The sequence below is a fragment of the Elaeis guineensis genome, chromosome 1 (genome assembly GCF_000442705.2).
Source record: "Elaeis guineensis isolate ETL-2024a chromosome 1, EG11, whole genome shotgun sequence".
NCBI classification, from domain to species: Eukaryota; Viridiplantae; Streptophyta; class Magnoliopsida; order Arecales; family Arecaceae; genus Elaeis; species Elaeis guineensis.
The window spans coordinates 182,660,865-182,675,240 of record NC_025993.2 but is presented as its reverse complement, the minus strand read 5'-3'; the positions used below and the strand labels follow the sequence as shown (position 1 = coordinate 182,675,240).

Sequence of the window (14,376 nt, the reverse complement as noted above, 5' to 3'; positions counted from 1 at the left end):
CACATCCCAATTTTCTGTCCAGTCTCTTTACCAGCCTTAAATTCGTCTCCTTTTGTTTTATTTTTCTTTTTATCTTTCATTTTTCCGACGACCTGATGCACATCTTCAGGATGTACGAGATACAGAGGGGACACGAATGACATGCAGCTCCAGCTTTAATCCACCCCCATATCTTCGGCTTTTGAATGAAAAAATTACGGCCAAATTATCAGATAGAACAAAGACAGCAGGGTTATATATATACTAATAAATCCACATTTATTAACAAATCCACATGGACATAGAACATTGCCAAATGTTATGTGTAACATTAGGATATAAAAGTTAATAAATGTTAACATGCCATGTGACATTGACAGATCCACATGCAAATTCATAATTCAGAGTCTGCAAGGGGTCGATATAAAAATTGAATTCATCAGTAAAAGAACGTGGTAGGCTTCATCAAATATGTTCCATGGTCTCTCTCTCTCTCTCTCAAAATTGAATTCATCAGTAAAAGAACGTGGTAGGCTTCATCAAATATGTTCCATGGTCTCTCTCTCTCTCTCTCAAAATTGAACTCATCAGTAAAAGAACGTGGTAGGCTTCATCAAATATGTTCCATGGTCTCTCTCTCTCTCTCTCTCTCTCTCTCTCTCTCTCTCTCTCAATAAATTTATGAAGTCACTCAATGAAACTTGACTGCATGTATCATACACAATAAATATGTATGAGCAAACTTCGTTTGTTGGTTTTAGCCTTTGTCCCGGAGATGAATTCTTCCATCTCCATTGATCGAAACTCTTTCCAAGTCCTCCAAGAGTTCCACTAGCTAGTTAATGATGATAAAGCAAGCTATTTAATTTATATATATGGATGCATGCATGCATGCATGCAGGGCTTCATGTCGAAGGAGTACCGGAGGCATAGATTCACCATCAATGGAAGGGACTACTTTGAGCTGGTGCTGGTAAGCAATATAGGTATATAAGTTCGATTCTGTCTTTCAATCGTAAGTACATATATACAGGTTCAACAAACGTCAATTCTCTATTATAATATTTCTTTAACTCGTTAGTGTGTGTGTGTATAGGTTCAACAAACGTCAACTCTATTATAATATTTTTTGTACATAGCTTTTTTTACAGTGAGGATTGAGGTTAATTGAACCTATACAAATACATTAACATCCCCCTCAAACTAAATGCGATAGAACAAAAGCCAACTTAAGTTTGAAAGTCAGATCTCCAAAATATTAAAGTGGATCTGCGTTAGTAAAGATATTGGTTGTCTAATCAACTGAAAAAATAGAAAAAGGTCAAACGATATCCCAATTAATATGCCGATATACAAAATAATAATCATTTTCTATATGTTTGAAGTGCTCATTAAAGACATCATCATGAGTAATTTAAATAATAGTCTGATTGTCAAAATGAATAATTGTGCATCTGCATGAGTAATCCCATATCCTTCAATAACCAATGAAGCTAAGCTAACCAAAATGGTGAGCCATGTAACAAAAATATATAGGAGAATAGAATTTTGTCATTTGATTTTGTGATTGGTAAAGCAATAAGCATTAAATAACAAGATGATAATGTTAGAAACTAGGGCTCGACCCTATACAAAGCGAGATATGAAGAATAGTGAGAGGAAGAAAAGAACACAGGAATCTATGTGGTTCGGAGTCTCTTGCTCTTATGTCCATGGCCGCACAAAAAATTTCACTATATAATCAGGGAGTTTACAAGAATACAAGAGAAGGGGAAGCAACTCTCTCTCACACGCCCTCTCTTCTGCATAGCACAACCACCGGCTCTCATACATTTGATGCCCAATGATTATCTATTTATATCAGAGATTAGAGTTAACAACCGCTAGGGGTGTTTCCAAATTTACCCTCCATTCCAGTGAGACAGGGAAGAAGAATCATAGCCATCAGTAACGTGAACCCTCTATTGTTTGTTTGATGGGGTTCCACCCCCCTAATCTCTCCGACAAGGAGGTGCTGCCCCCTTTGACCCCCCGCCCACTAACCACATAGTGGGATCCGCAACTACCAATCGTAGCATACAAATAAGACTCGAATCAAAGAGATGGATCAGGCTCCACAATTCCAACAACTCTCCCACTTGGAGATTGAGACATCCAAACATGCATCCTCCATTCAACTAGCTTTGGAGGCCGATTAAAACCATGCATAGCCTCAACTTCTCTATAGCTACTGTCTTTTTAGTTAAGTTAAAAAGGAAGTCCTTTATTTTTCACTAAATAATGAGATGGCACACCAGCTTTCTTATTGCTAAAAAAGTATCTGATGACGTTACCATGTCTGTCATATTATTGATTAAAAGGCATTTTGTTGTCTGCACTCTGTTCACTTATATCAAAGGGAGCCGATTCTTCAATGCTGCTTGGTTTCACATCTTTATTTCCTCTTCTTTCTAGAATTTCTTTGTTTTCATTCTGATAACCAAATCCTAATATCTTCAAAGCGACCTCTGACCCATACCTGCAGTTTTGGCCCACCAGACCTTCAACAGTACCTACTGTAGGAGCCTGTAGTACAACATGCTGTTGTGATGGTGGTAGAGGACCTAAAGTAGAACAAATGATAAACAGAAGTCAATGTGGCCTTACATAACCCATTTGTCAAGTGTAGAGTTTTGCAATAAAGAAATTACTTTGGACCAAAAAGTGTCCTACAGTAACTCAGAACGTGGCTCCTAGAGCTAAAGTTTTGAGTCTCCACATGAGTACCATAACTGTCATATGCCAGCACTAGCTCAACTAACACAATTGGCAGAATACTGCTCAAATTACCAATCATATGTATACTTCCAGGTTAACTTACCCAAGAGCACCAATTCAAATGTCACAGGGATCCAGACAGAGTTTTGTGAGCCGCTGTTCTGTTATTCTATAATATCTCAAAATCATGCTGCACGATATAACATTTCAATTTCATCATTTTTCCATTACTATGTTGCTAACTTCCTTTAAATTTGATGCCCCCATCTCCAACACGTTTTGCAGTTCTGCACTCACAGATGTTGGAAGGTCGGTAATTTGGAAGATTTCCAGGAAAGCCTGAGTTACTCAAATTTTTAAGAGTCCCATAAGTTTGTTTCAAGAGTTGGGCATCATAATATATTGATTCATTTTCTTTTCAATCAATGCCAGGTTAGCTTCAAAAAGCAAAACAGACAAGCCCAATAAGCAACTTGCCAAGAAATTGGGACATCCATAACAGAAACTGACAAACCATCTCCTTTTCTGTTTCTTCTAATTCTCTCTCTCATTTACAAATGATGCAGACAGCCATATAATCATACTAAAAAATTGTTTTTTTAATTGCAAAACACTAATTCAAAATTCATCAAGGTAGCACCACATAATAATTACTCAGCATCAACCAAACAAGCAACTATAATATAGAACAGCATGATTATATCACCCATGAAATTATCACCACACACACACACACACACCCCTCTCATTTACAAATGATGCAGACAGCCATAAAACCATGCTAAAAAATTGATTTTTTAATTGCAAATCACTAATTCAAAATTCATCAAGGTAGCACCACGCAATAATTACTTAGCATCAACCAAACAAGCAACTATAGTATAGAACAGCATGATTATATCACCCATGAAATTATCACGACACACACACACACACACACACACATACATACATAAATTTAATTTTTTCGATCCATCAGTAATTAACAGGCAAAAACCTCTGCATGAATTAAAGCATCTTGAATTCTTGATGAGTACAAAAGGTGAAAACCATAAATTGTCATACTCACCTGTGTAATGGACTTGTTTGCAGCAGGCTCATCAACACTGCCAATATTAACCTGAACAGGATTCTTTAGTAGATCCCTGGCTATTTTCCTCACCTCCTTAGGCCAAGTTGCTGGGTACATGAGAGTCTGCCTGTGTGGAGGAATCTCATTCACAATCTTTCGTATCTGAGGTTCAAAACCCATGTCAAGCATATGGTCTGCTTCATCAAGCACAAGAAAAGAAACCTGGCAGAAATTGATCTTCTTCATCTCAAGAACGTCATTAAGCCGACCAGGTGTAGCCACTATTACATCTGCTCCTCGTTCTATTTCTCCTAGCTGAGGACCCTTTGGGGCTCCCCCATATAGACACTAGAGATTATAAGAATAGAATTAAGATCACCTTCATAAAGACAGTGAATATAATAAAATAATTAAAAACAGAAATGAAGATGAAAATCTAGATTTCTAGTCTAATCCACAAATAAGAAAAATACCATACAAAGTGAATAAAGTTAACAATCAGATGGATTTCTGATCTTGTGCAAGATAACTACCACAACATCTGATATTCCCATTCTTCCTATAATTTAAGAAGCTAGACCTCGAGGTCAAACTATATTCTCCTGTTCCCGCAATTGTGAAGTTTGCAGATTGCAGATATAGAATGCCATGCATTGTAGTTTAAACAGATATAGCTAGGAACTACAAATAATTTGCATTCCATGAACAGGATAAACTTGATGCCCTAATTTTCTCTTTTTTTCCCCATGAATTGCAGTTGCATTAAATAAGAGTCAATAGGTTGGGCTGCAGAGGTAACATTCATTCAGAATGAATGATAGCCTCCAGCAAAGACATCTAACTGCAGATCTCCTTAAAAGGAATTTCCAGGAAAATAGGATAACTAAAAGTAAGACAGTGGACAGAACTTACCATGCAAGAAACACCGGAAGAAGAACCAAACTTGATGGCCTCTTCTTGTATTTGTAAAGCAAGTTCCCGAGCCGGAGCCAAAACCAACACTGTTGGACCCACCGAGAATTATTTCCACATCATCTCAGATGGATAAATGCAGGAATAAGATAGCCCAGGGTCTTTCCTGAGCCAGTGTTGGCAATGGCCACTATGTCTCTGTTTTGTACTGCAATTGGCCATCCCTGCGCCTGTATCAGTGTGGGAGACAAAAATCCAGCCAAATGCATCTGAAAACAGTAAAGAAATAATGTTAAACAATAAAACTCATCAAAACAAACGGCACACTAAAATTTACCAAATAAGTAGCACTAATTGAGCTTTTTTGCTTAAATTACAGCTACAAGAAAAACCCAAATAAATTTAGTTGCTTACTGAAACAACTCAAGGCAGCTAGGAGGGGCTCTTCAGAGTCTCAGACTGAGTGGCAGAGTAAATAAGCAGGAAGCCTTAGCCACATTATACAATCTGGAAGAAGGTCAACCCTCCCAAAACTTGTCTGCAGGAAAATCTGCAATTATATGGCTGCAGCCCCAGACAAGAGGGCAGCAGCTGTGCAAAAAAGGTGTCCAGCAACACCTCATGAGACATATGCTCCTTTGAGCAAATGTCATAGTTGTCATGACAGCACTGCTGATATAGACAGAATGGAGAGGCCATTTGACCAGATTTGTATTATTTTCTTTGACAAGGAAGAGTAAAATAGCAAGATTGATCGAATTGGATCATGCAATGTAAAAAGCATAACAAGTTAAATGATAAAATTACCTCTCTAAGAATCTCTGGAGGGATGCCAGTGGACTCGAAGGTCATGAATGGTGCAGGAACATTGTCGCCCTGAATTTTTTCAAAGGAGAAACCATCATAGCATGTAATGAGACCAATCTCAAATTTATACAATGCAAAAGAACGCAAGCAATGTATCACACAGCATGGCTACACAAGGCCCATGCAAGATTTGAGAAAGGTAATGCTCTATGCAAGTTCCCTCATTGCTGTATACCTGAAGAATGTTATATATTTTTTTGGATAAATTACAAAAATCCTCTTGAGGTTAGGTCGAAATTACAGTTACATTCAGTAATTTGCAAAATCTACATAAACACCCTTCAGGTTTTATTCAACCCTACACTCTAACCTATGCCGTTAAACAGCCCATTAATATTAATTTAGATCTGATTGCCACATCATAACAAATTCTTGAAATGGCCGAAGTAGCCTCGAATAAGGACAAAAAAAAAGAATTCTCACAACTTCCTCGACTCCTTGCATCCTCCATCCCTTCCACCTGCAGCACCGCTGCCAACCCTTTCTCTTCTATCCATGCTCGGCCCCAACCACGCCCACCTCTATGAGTTCCTCTACGGCCCGACTCCACCTGCACCTCCAAGCCACGGTGTTGAACAACATCATTGGAAGTGTGTTCGGGCGGTGATACGATGTGTCGTGAGCTAGCGGTGAGCCGGAGGCCGAGAAGCTGAAGCAAATGGTGAGAAAAGGGTTCGACATCCTAGGGGCCTTCAACTGGCCGACCACCTCCCCTAGCGCGCCCACATCTACGACCCTCCCGCACCATCACCAACGCCGATGTGGCGAGGATGCAGTATATGCAGGCCATGGTCAAGGAGACCCTCCGCGTCCACCCACGGGGCTCACTGCTCTCCTGAGCCCTCCTGTCCACCAATGACGTCCCGCTTTCCAACGAGATGATCATCCCCACGGGGAGCACCGCCATGGTCAACATGTGGGCCATCACCCACGATGCCAAGGTGTGGGCGCGGCCTGAGGAGTTCGTGCTCGAGCGCTTCATGGTAGCTGACGGGGGTGCCGACATGGACGTGAGGGGCGATGACGTACCAACAGGATGAGGTCAGAGGGATTGGGTTTGAAATGGAACTCATAGCGGAATTGCTTGCGGCCACCGACAAAGATGGTGCGGCCAGGATTGGTTGGTGGCATACCAACGACGGGCTGTGAGGCCTTGCGAGACCTCCGACCAGTCACAGCTGGCGTCATTGCAGGGGACGAAGGTGCAGACTGCGCAGCCACCATCATTTCGACCGCCAATCTAGATGAGGTGGCCGTCTAGGGCAACGGTGCCGAAGGAGCACCATGGATCGATGAGGATCATGAGGCACCGAAAAGTGTTGGGCCCCGACTAACGGCGCACCAGTAGATCTCAGCGAAGTCCTCGAGCTGTCATGCGACCCGTCTCCAGCTGAGGTGAGCGCTGGGCTGCCGGAGGGCCCGACTGAGGTAGGTGTTAGGGTGCTGGAGGGCATAGGACCGCTTGTCGTCGAGGCAAGCACGGGGCCGATTGAGGATGATGAGGCAACGATGATGGGAAGAGGTGATGATGACGGTGGTAGGGCCAATGGACAAGATGTAAATGAGAGAGATCTCAAGAATATTTTCATCTTTTTATATTATATAAACGATTTTACTTACGGTGTTAATTTATGTGAGCGTAAACGTAGGTTTTATAAATTACTGTAAGTATAATAAATAAAAATTTAAAAAAAAAATTATAATTTACTTTATTTTTTTAATATCATTGCAAATCATACTATAAACAAAGTCCTTATGTTCATTGATTGCTAAGTTATTGGCAGAAAATATTCTCACAAGGCCACGTATCATTATCTAAATTGTCTATAGTATCTGTTGCTGCTTAAATCGGTCAAAACCGAAAGATGGATGGCTGAAGTCGAAAGACGGACGTCTGATCCTCGTGTAGGAATGCCGATGCTGAAGTGACCTATAAAATAAATCCCGAACTGGAAGTTGTGGCTCCGACGAGGATCCTCCAATGCTAAAATAAAAAAAATAGAAAACAAAAAAGCAGCAACTGGTTCTTTGAGAGATATTTGATTTGACTCACTTGGATCTTCGGGGCTCTGATTGTTTATATAGAAGAATATCGGACAGCTGGATTGTTAGCTGTGAGATCACACGATCCTGAGATTGTCAGGCCATTGAAATTATCGTATTTGGTGAGATAATTCAGCCCTCGATCACCCTTGTGAAGTGAGAAAAATGTTGCTGGTAGCATAATGAGTGAGAGATTTGAATACCCCTTTTGAATAACCTCGAAGTCCGTGCTTGATTTTTTGACCTTGTTGAATGAGTGTCACCTCATGGCAGATGAGGATCCCACCTATTAATTGCATAGGTTGTCAATCAGGAGAGATTTTAGCCTTCATATACTTTCCATGTGGGGATATTTATTGCTTTTGGCCTCAGCTCATATCATTATAAATGCTCAGGATACCTCATATCAGTATAGAAGAGCTCATATCAGGATCAATTCAGCTCATATGAAGATAGCTCTTCACAGCATGCCTCTTCATAGCATAGTCATTGCTCATAGAGCTGTAAATCTGAGACATTCATGATACCACTGTAACATACCCCCTACTCTCGAATCTGAGAATTAGGCGAAAAGAATACTATTGACATGATGCCACATGCACACAACATCACTCATGAGGGATAACTAATCAGACCCTCTGAAAGCCATCGAGAGTGCATGCCACAGGCACAAGCTCGCTGTCGGCACATAATGCCTCTCGCATCAAGATAAGAAGTACTAGATGCCGCGGCACAAGATCGCCGCATGCACACAATACCACTCGTGAGGGCTAACTTACCAGATCCTTGAGAAGATTTCGACGCCTCTGAGATGGGGTTAACTTAGAAGATCCCTGCAGACTGTTGCTGCTTAAATCGATCGAGATCGGAAGACGAATGGCTGAGGTCAGAAGACGGACACCTGATCCTCGTGTAGGGATGCCGGCACTGGAGTGACCTGCAAAACAAGTCTCGAACTAGAAGTTGTGGCTTCGATGAGGACCCTCCGACGTTCAAATCAAAAAAGCAGATAACAGAGCAATAACTGATTCTCTGAGAGAGATTTGATTTGACTTACCTAAGTCCTTGAAACTCTAATTGTTTATATAGAAGGATATCAGACAACTGAATTGTTAGTTGTAAGATCGCATGATCTCGAGATTGTCGGACCATTGAAATTGCCGTATTTGGCGAGATAATTCAGCTCTCGATCACTCTCGTGAAGTAAGGAGATCGTTGCTAGTAGCATACTGAGTGGGGGATTTGAATATCTCTTTTGAATAATCTCAAAATCCGTGTATGATTTTTTAGCCTTGTTAAATGAGTGGTGTCACCTCATGGCAGATGAGGGTCCTACTTATTAATTGCATAGATTGTCAATTAGGAAAGATTTTAGCTTTCATGTGCTCTCCATGTAGGGATATTATTGCTTTTGACCTCAGCTCATATCATCATAGATACTCAGGATACCTCGTATCAGCATAAAGGAGCTCATATCAGGGTCAGCTCAGCTCATATTAATGTAGTTCTTCACAGCATGCCTCTTCATAGCATAGTCATAGCTCATAGAGCTATAAATCCGAGGCATCCATGATACCACCATAACAGTATTAACTAATGCTCCCAGTTCATGTAGCCTCCACAAGCACTAGATACTATCAAAAGCATCAGCAATCTCAGATGATGTCTACCAATTTCACATTAACAAGTAAAATTAATATTATAACTATAGTCTATGCAATGTATCATGACATCTCTTACCATTGCAGTAACCTCATGGTGCTGGCGGTATGCATCAGCTGCAGAAATATTTGTAAAATCTGATAAACCAAACATTCCTAGAGATGGTCTTAAGGGAGCTGGATTAGGAAAGGCAGCATGACTGTACATGTTTGGCACAGGATGCTGTGGCAACATGTTCAGTCCGCCTGAATGACCTGGTGGGATAAACTGATGGCCCATTCTCATATCCTGATGTGAAATGACAACTATGATAACGAGCATATATAATCTAATAGATAAGATACCAAACAGGAAAAAGAAACAAAGCCAAAGACAGCATCAGATATAAAGTTGCACTCTGATAGTTGGACATAAGATACATCAACGACAAGAACCATAGCCAAATAAGCTGTCCCAACTACTTGGGATTATCTTCCACCAGTCATGCCAACTGTAGTGTTGAGATTCATATCCTATTTTCACAATTTCTCATCAGGACAACTGTATTCCTCCCTTCAATTTCTAAAAACTCTTAACTCAGAAATCAGCTGATGTAGTTTGCATGCATGTGATTAACCACCATCACACATGACCAACAAATGTCTACAGCTTCGCTATTAATTTATTGCCTACACATGCACCAACTAAGCTTTCAGAAAGCATCAACTTCCTGATCCTTTACAAATATTATATGTACATCTAAGCATAAATTTCTAACAGCTTTCCAGTTGTTTATAACAAGGCTAAGTAAGCATAAACTCGCTTCCGGTAGCAATATCATAGAGCTGTTGAGAGGTCAACTTCAGAGGCTTTTCATAAAAAGAAGGTTGAATCAAGTTAGCCACAACAAGCTCATGAGACTTTTCACATACTAATATTATGTTGTTGATGTTGTTTATGTTAAACAAAAATGCTATTTCATATATTGATTATGTGAATATTGCCCTTGCCATAGGAGCTAGTTATCTATGTTACAGGACAGGAAGGCCAAGCCAAAGAATTATGCGATTTGAGGGTCATAATTAAGATCCTCTGGTCTAACAATTTCAGCAAAGAACAGCAAGTCTGAGGAAATTCGGAATGTAGAAGTACCCTTCTATAAATTATTGGCTAACCTCACGATTTTTTCTTGTTTGGTTACAGAAGTTGCTGAGAGAGAATCCTCAAGTTACCCTTTTTTTTCTTTTTGGTTGGGGTGGTTGTGTCGGGGGGGGGGGGTGGGTGTTATAAGAGGTTCTCTAGACATGTGAATTGTCAAAGTAGCAAGGGGAAAACTCTATATGAATATGTATGTATTTCCCTAATCAGGTCAATATTTGTGCTTAGGAAGAGGCATTAGGGAGTTCAAAGGACTTTGCAATGCAAGTGCAATGGGCTAAGAGCCCAGGAAAGGATTTGCAGCATTCTAGAAAAATAGGTCAAGGGCCTGTTTGGTTCTCTGTGATGTTTCTTGAAAATAGAATCATAAACCTGATTTTCTGCAAAATAGACTTCATCAGAAACAGGGAAAGGGTCGGTTCGTTGTGAAACTCATTTAACATATTTTTATGACCAAATAAGTGTTTCTCTAAAACTAATTTATTTTAGATTTTGTATAACTTTTTTAAGTAAAACTGCAAGAGTTCATAAAACCAATATTAAATTTACAAGAATAAAGAAGAAGGCAAAAGAGGAAACCTCCCCCAGTAACTAGCAACATAGTAAATATTTTCAAGAAAATAAAATAGATTGTTGTGACTGATTGAAGGAAAATCATTCCATATTAATCATCGTCCGCAAAACATCCGGAGTTCAAGCATGCTTTCTTTGTGCACCATAAAGCAATTTAATGCCCAAACCTAGTTGTGCGCTACTTTCACTTGACAAAATATAGAACCACAACAAAAGACAAAAATCTAAACTAAGAAAGATCACCTGTTGACTCTGTGAAAGGGGAAGATTTGCAACCCTTGGTTGCCGCAGAAGCTCCATTGGCTCTTCCATCCTTGGGGAAGAATCAAATTCATTTCTCCCTCTTTCATGTCGATCATCATCATAACCCCTTTTCAATCCCACAGGAGGTCAGATCAGTGTGTGCCCCGGCTGATTTGGAATTGTGCAACCACTAGTTTGCTGTTGCTGATAGCTCAAGTCCATGCCCACCGGCTGCAACTGAAGTGTTGAAGCATTCTGCTGTGCACTAACAGGAGATGCCCCACTAAGCTGTTTCTGAGGTTGGATAGAATGTCCTCCCACGGGAGAAATATTAACCTGCAGAAGCGTGGCTGGAAGGTGATGATTCGAAGATATCAGACTGCTTTGTTGGTCCAGAGGCAACGAAAGACCAGCCTGCTTTCCCCCTTGGCAAGTTGCTTCCTCCACACTTTGGAACCCAACTTGCTGTCCTTGCGTCTGCTGCCCTAGCTGGTTTCCATTATGCGAACCATGTGATTGTTGCCCCTGCTGATGAGCAATCTGTAGCCCCTGTGGGTGTTGGAGCACCTGGGGCATCATCTGAAGGCCCTGGGAGTGTGGGATTTGTGAACCTGCGGTTGCTGCCCCCCTTGTAGCATCATCTGTGATTCCCGTGTTTGTTGCTGGTGAGGAAATTGTGGCACCCGCAGTTGCTGCCCCTGCTGGTATGGTACCCCTTGAGATTGCTGCCCCTGCTGATAAGAAGAAAATTGCATCGCCTGTTGTCGCTGTTCCTGAGGGTAAGAAATTTGCTGATGTGGCGTCTGCTAAAGCTGCTGTGTGACCTGCTGCTTTGACATTTGCTGCAGCTGCTGACTTTGCTGACCTGACCGCTGAATCGGCATTTGCTGACCTGACTGCTGAAACGGCAATTGCTGGCTCAGCTGCTGCTGCTGTTGAGTTAGCTGGCCTGCTTGCTGAAAAATCTGTTGACTTGGCTGCTGTTGCTGCACTTGCTGCACTGCCTCTTGAACCATTTGTTGGCCAGGCTGCTGTGATGCAGTGACATTAGGAGGTAAAGTGTGAATTGTGGGTGTCTGGGCCAACTTGGGCATGGAGGCTGAGGGAGAAGAACCAGTTGGCAGTGGAGGGCCTGAGGTAGCTGGCTTTTCATATTGGGTGACATTCTTTTCGGAGTTCCAGTAGTACAAGAGACCAGTGCTTCCATCAATCAACCCTTTCCAAGGCGTCGGGATTATTAGTTCTTCAGGTGCAAATCGTGGGCCCAGTGAAGCTTGAGCCGCCTCCTCTGTTGCCATGCCCAAAGTTTCCCGCCTAAGCACCCTTGAACCCAAGCCCCCCTATACGTAAGACGGGACCAAAAAAAAAAAAAATCCACCATAACTGGCTCAGTTCAAAACCAGGTCACAAAAAAAAAAAATATTTCCATGCAGATGCAGACGATGCAGGAAAGCACCTAAAATTTAATAAATTTGACGGTTTGAAAATCAAAAAGATCTACCAAAATTATTTTTCTGCAAAACCTAGAAGTCCAAATCATTAGTACCCCAGTTTCTCATACCCGCATACCCCTAAACCTTAAAAAACTAATTGATAGATCAAATCAACCAAATGTAAAGAACTTTTAAGGGAAAAAAAAAACCGAGAAACATATGAATTGTATAACCAGAGTCGAAAACATCAAACAATTCAGGCACTTCATTTAAACCCGGCTATCAATCTTCTCCTTTCATGCAAGTAAGAAAAATCAGAGTTTGGTTCGTCTTCCCTCTGTAGCAGTATTCGAGAGTCCACACTCCGTAAGGAAATCCCTAATCCACTGAAATACATCAATTTTTTTAAAAAATCAAAAGAAATGATGGCCTGACATCTGCCAGCTACAGAAGCAACATTCACATCACAAATTAATCTTTTTGAACCCTAGGAAACGTCCAACCACTCAGAGCACATAACAGAATTAATACTACGCATCAACTAAGAAACCTTGGATCTGCTAGACCTAACAGAAACATCAAAACAATTCCTCATAGTCCGTAGAACCCAGGAAAAAACTTTAACATTGGAATCCCAAATCCCGAACTTCCGATTAGGAATCGAATGGCCCGCCAAAAGAAAATGCTCGAAAAAGCTCGTAGAGCACGAGAAGGACTGAGCGGTGGAGGGGCTCACCTTGGACCAAGGAATAGAGGGATTGGGGGCGAGATAGGGAAGGAAGCGAAACCCCCGCGCCCCCTCCCTTCGTTCTCTGGAAGCGAAGTCGCCAGAGGAATTAATGCTTTGTTTGGATCAAGGGATCCAGAGGAACAAAAAAAAAATGGAAGAGGGGGATTCTTTTCTCCTTATTTAGATATTAATTTAAAAAAGAAAAAAAAGTGGAATGAGAGGATTTTTTTTTTTTTTCTCCATCAAATTAATTTTTTAATTTTTTTAATTTAAAAAGAATTGAAAGAAAAAAAAAATATGATAGATTAAAACATAAAAATATCTATAAATTTTAAAATAAAATTAAGATATAATGATTTTTTAATTTCTTTTTCTTCCTCTTAGAAAGACTATTCAAACAAAAATGATATTTTCTCTCCCCTTACCTCTCCCTTCCTCCTCTTCCCTTCTTTTCCTTTTCTTTCCCTTACGAGGACTGATCCAAACAAAACATAAAAAGGGGAGAAAAAAAGTCAAGAAATAAAAACCCCAATCCTTAGCTTTTTTTAGAGTCCTTTATCGTACTAATATTTTTTAACTTTTTTATCCATTCGATACAGGTTTCAACTTTTTTATCCAAATAATGTAAAAATTAAAAAACACCATTTGAAATAATATTTTTTTTGAGAAAACATCGTTTCAAATAGTATTTTTTTGACCCAATTAGTAACTCATTTCCGACCTACGTGGAATCCCATAAAAAAATTAAAATAAAAACGTCATTCAGAATAGCACTTTTAGAAACATCATTCAAAATGGCGCTTTTAAAATCGCCATTCAAAATGACGTTTTCAGATCGTGATATATATAAAAAAAAAATAGTCAGCCCTATGATTCTTCTTCTTTCTGCGCCCTAAGCTCCTTCTTCCCAATGCCGATGCTAATCCTATCCGATGCTATGCTATTTGTAAGCTGTCGTGCCCTCCCCC

General features: G+C 40.4%; 1 protein-coding gene across 1 annotated transcript; it reads right to left on the bottom strand.

Moving 5' to 3' along the window:
• Window positions 1-296: 296 nt before the first annotated feature.
• Window positions 297-13,549, bottom strand: LOC105040068 (DEAD-box ATP-dependent RNA helicase 40). Its single transcript, XM_029262998.2, is given in 8 exon segments — window positions 297-2,582; window positions 3,806-4,156; window positions 4,721-4,821; window positions 4,824-4,989; window positions 5,528-5,596; window positions 11,246-11,859; window positions 11,862-12,585; window positions 13,415-13,549. Coding segments are annotated over 7 exon segments (2,034 nt in total). The 5' UTR covers window positions 12,544-12,585; window positions 13,415-13,549; the 3' UTR covers window positions 297-2,531.
• Between the last annotated feature and the right edge of the window lie 827 nt (window positions 13,550-14,376).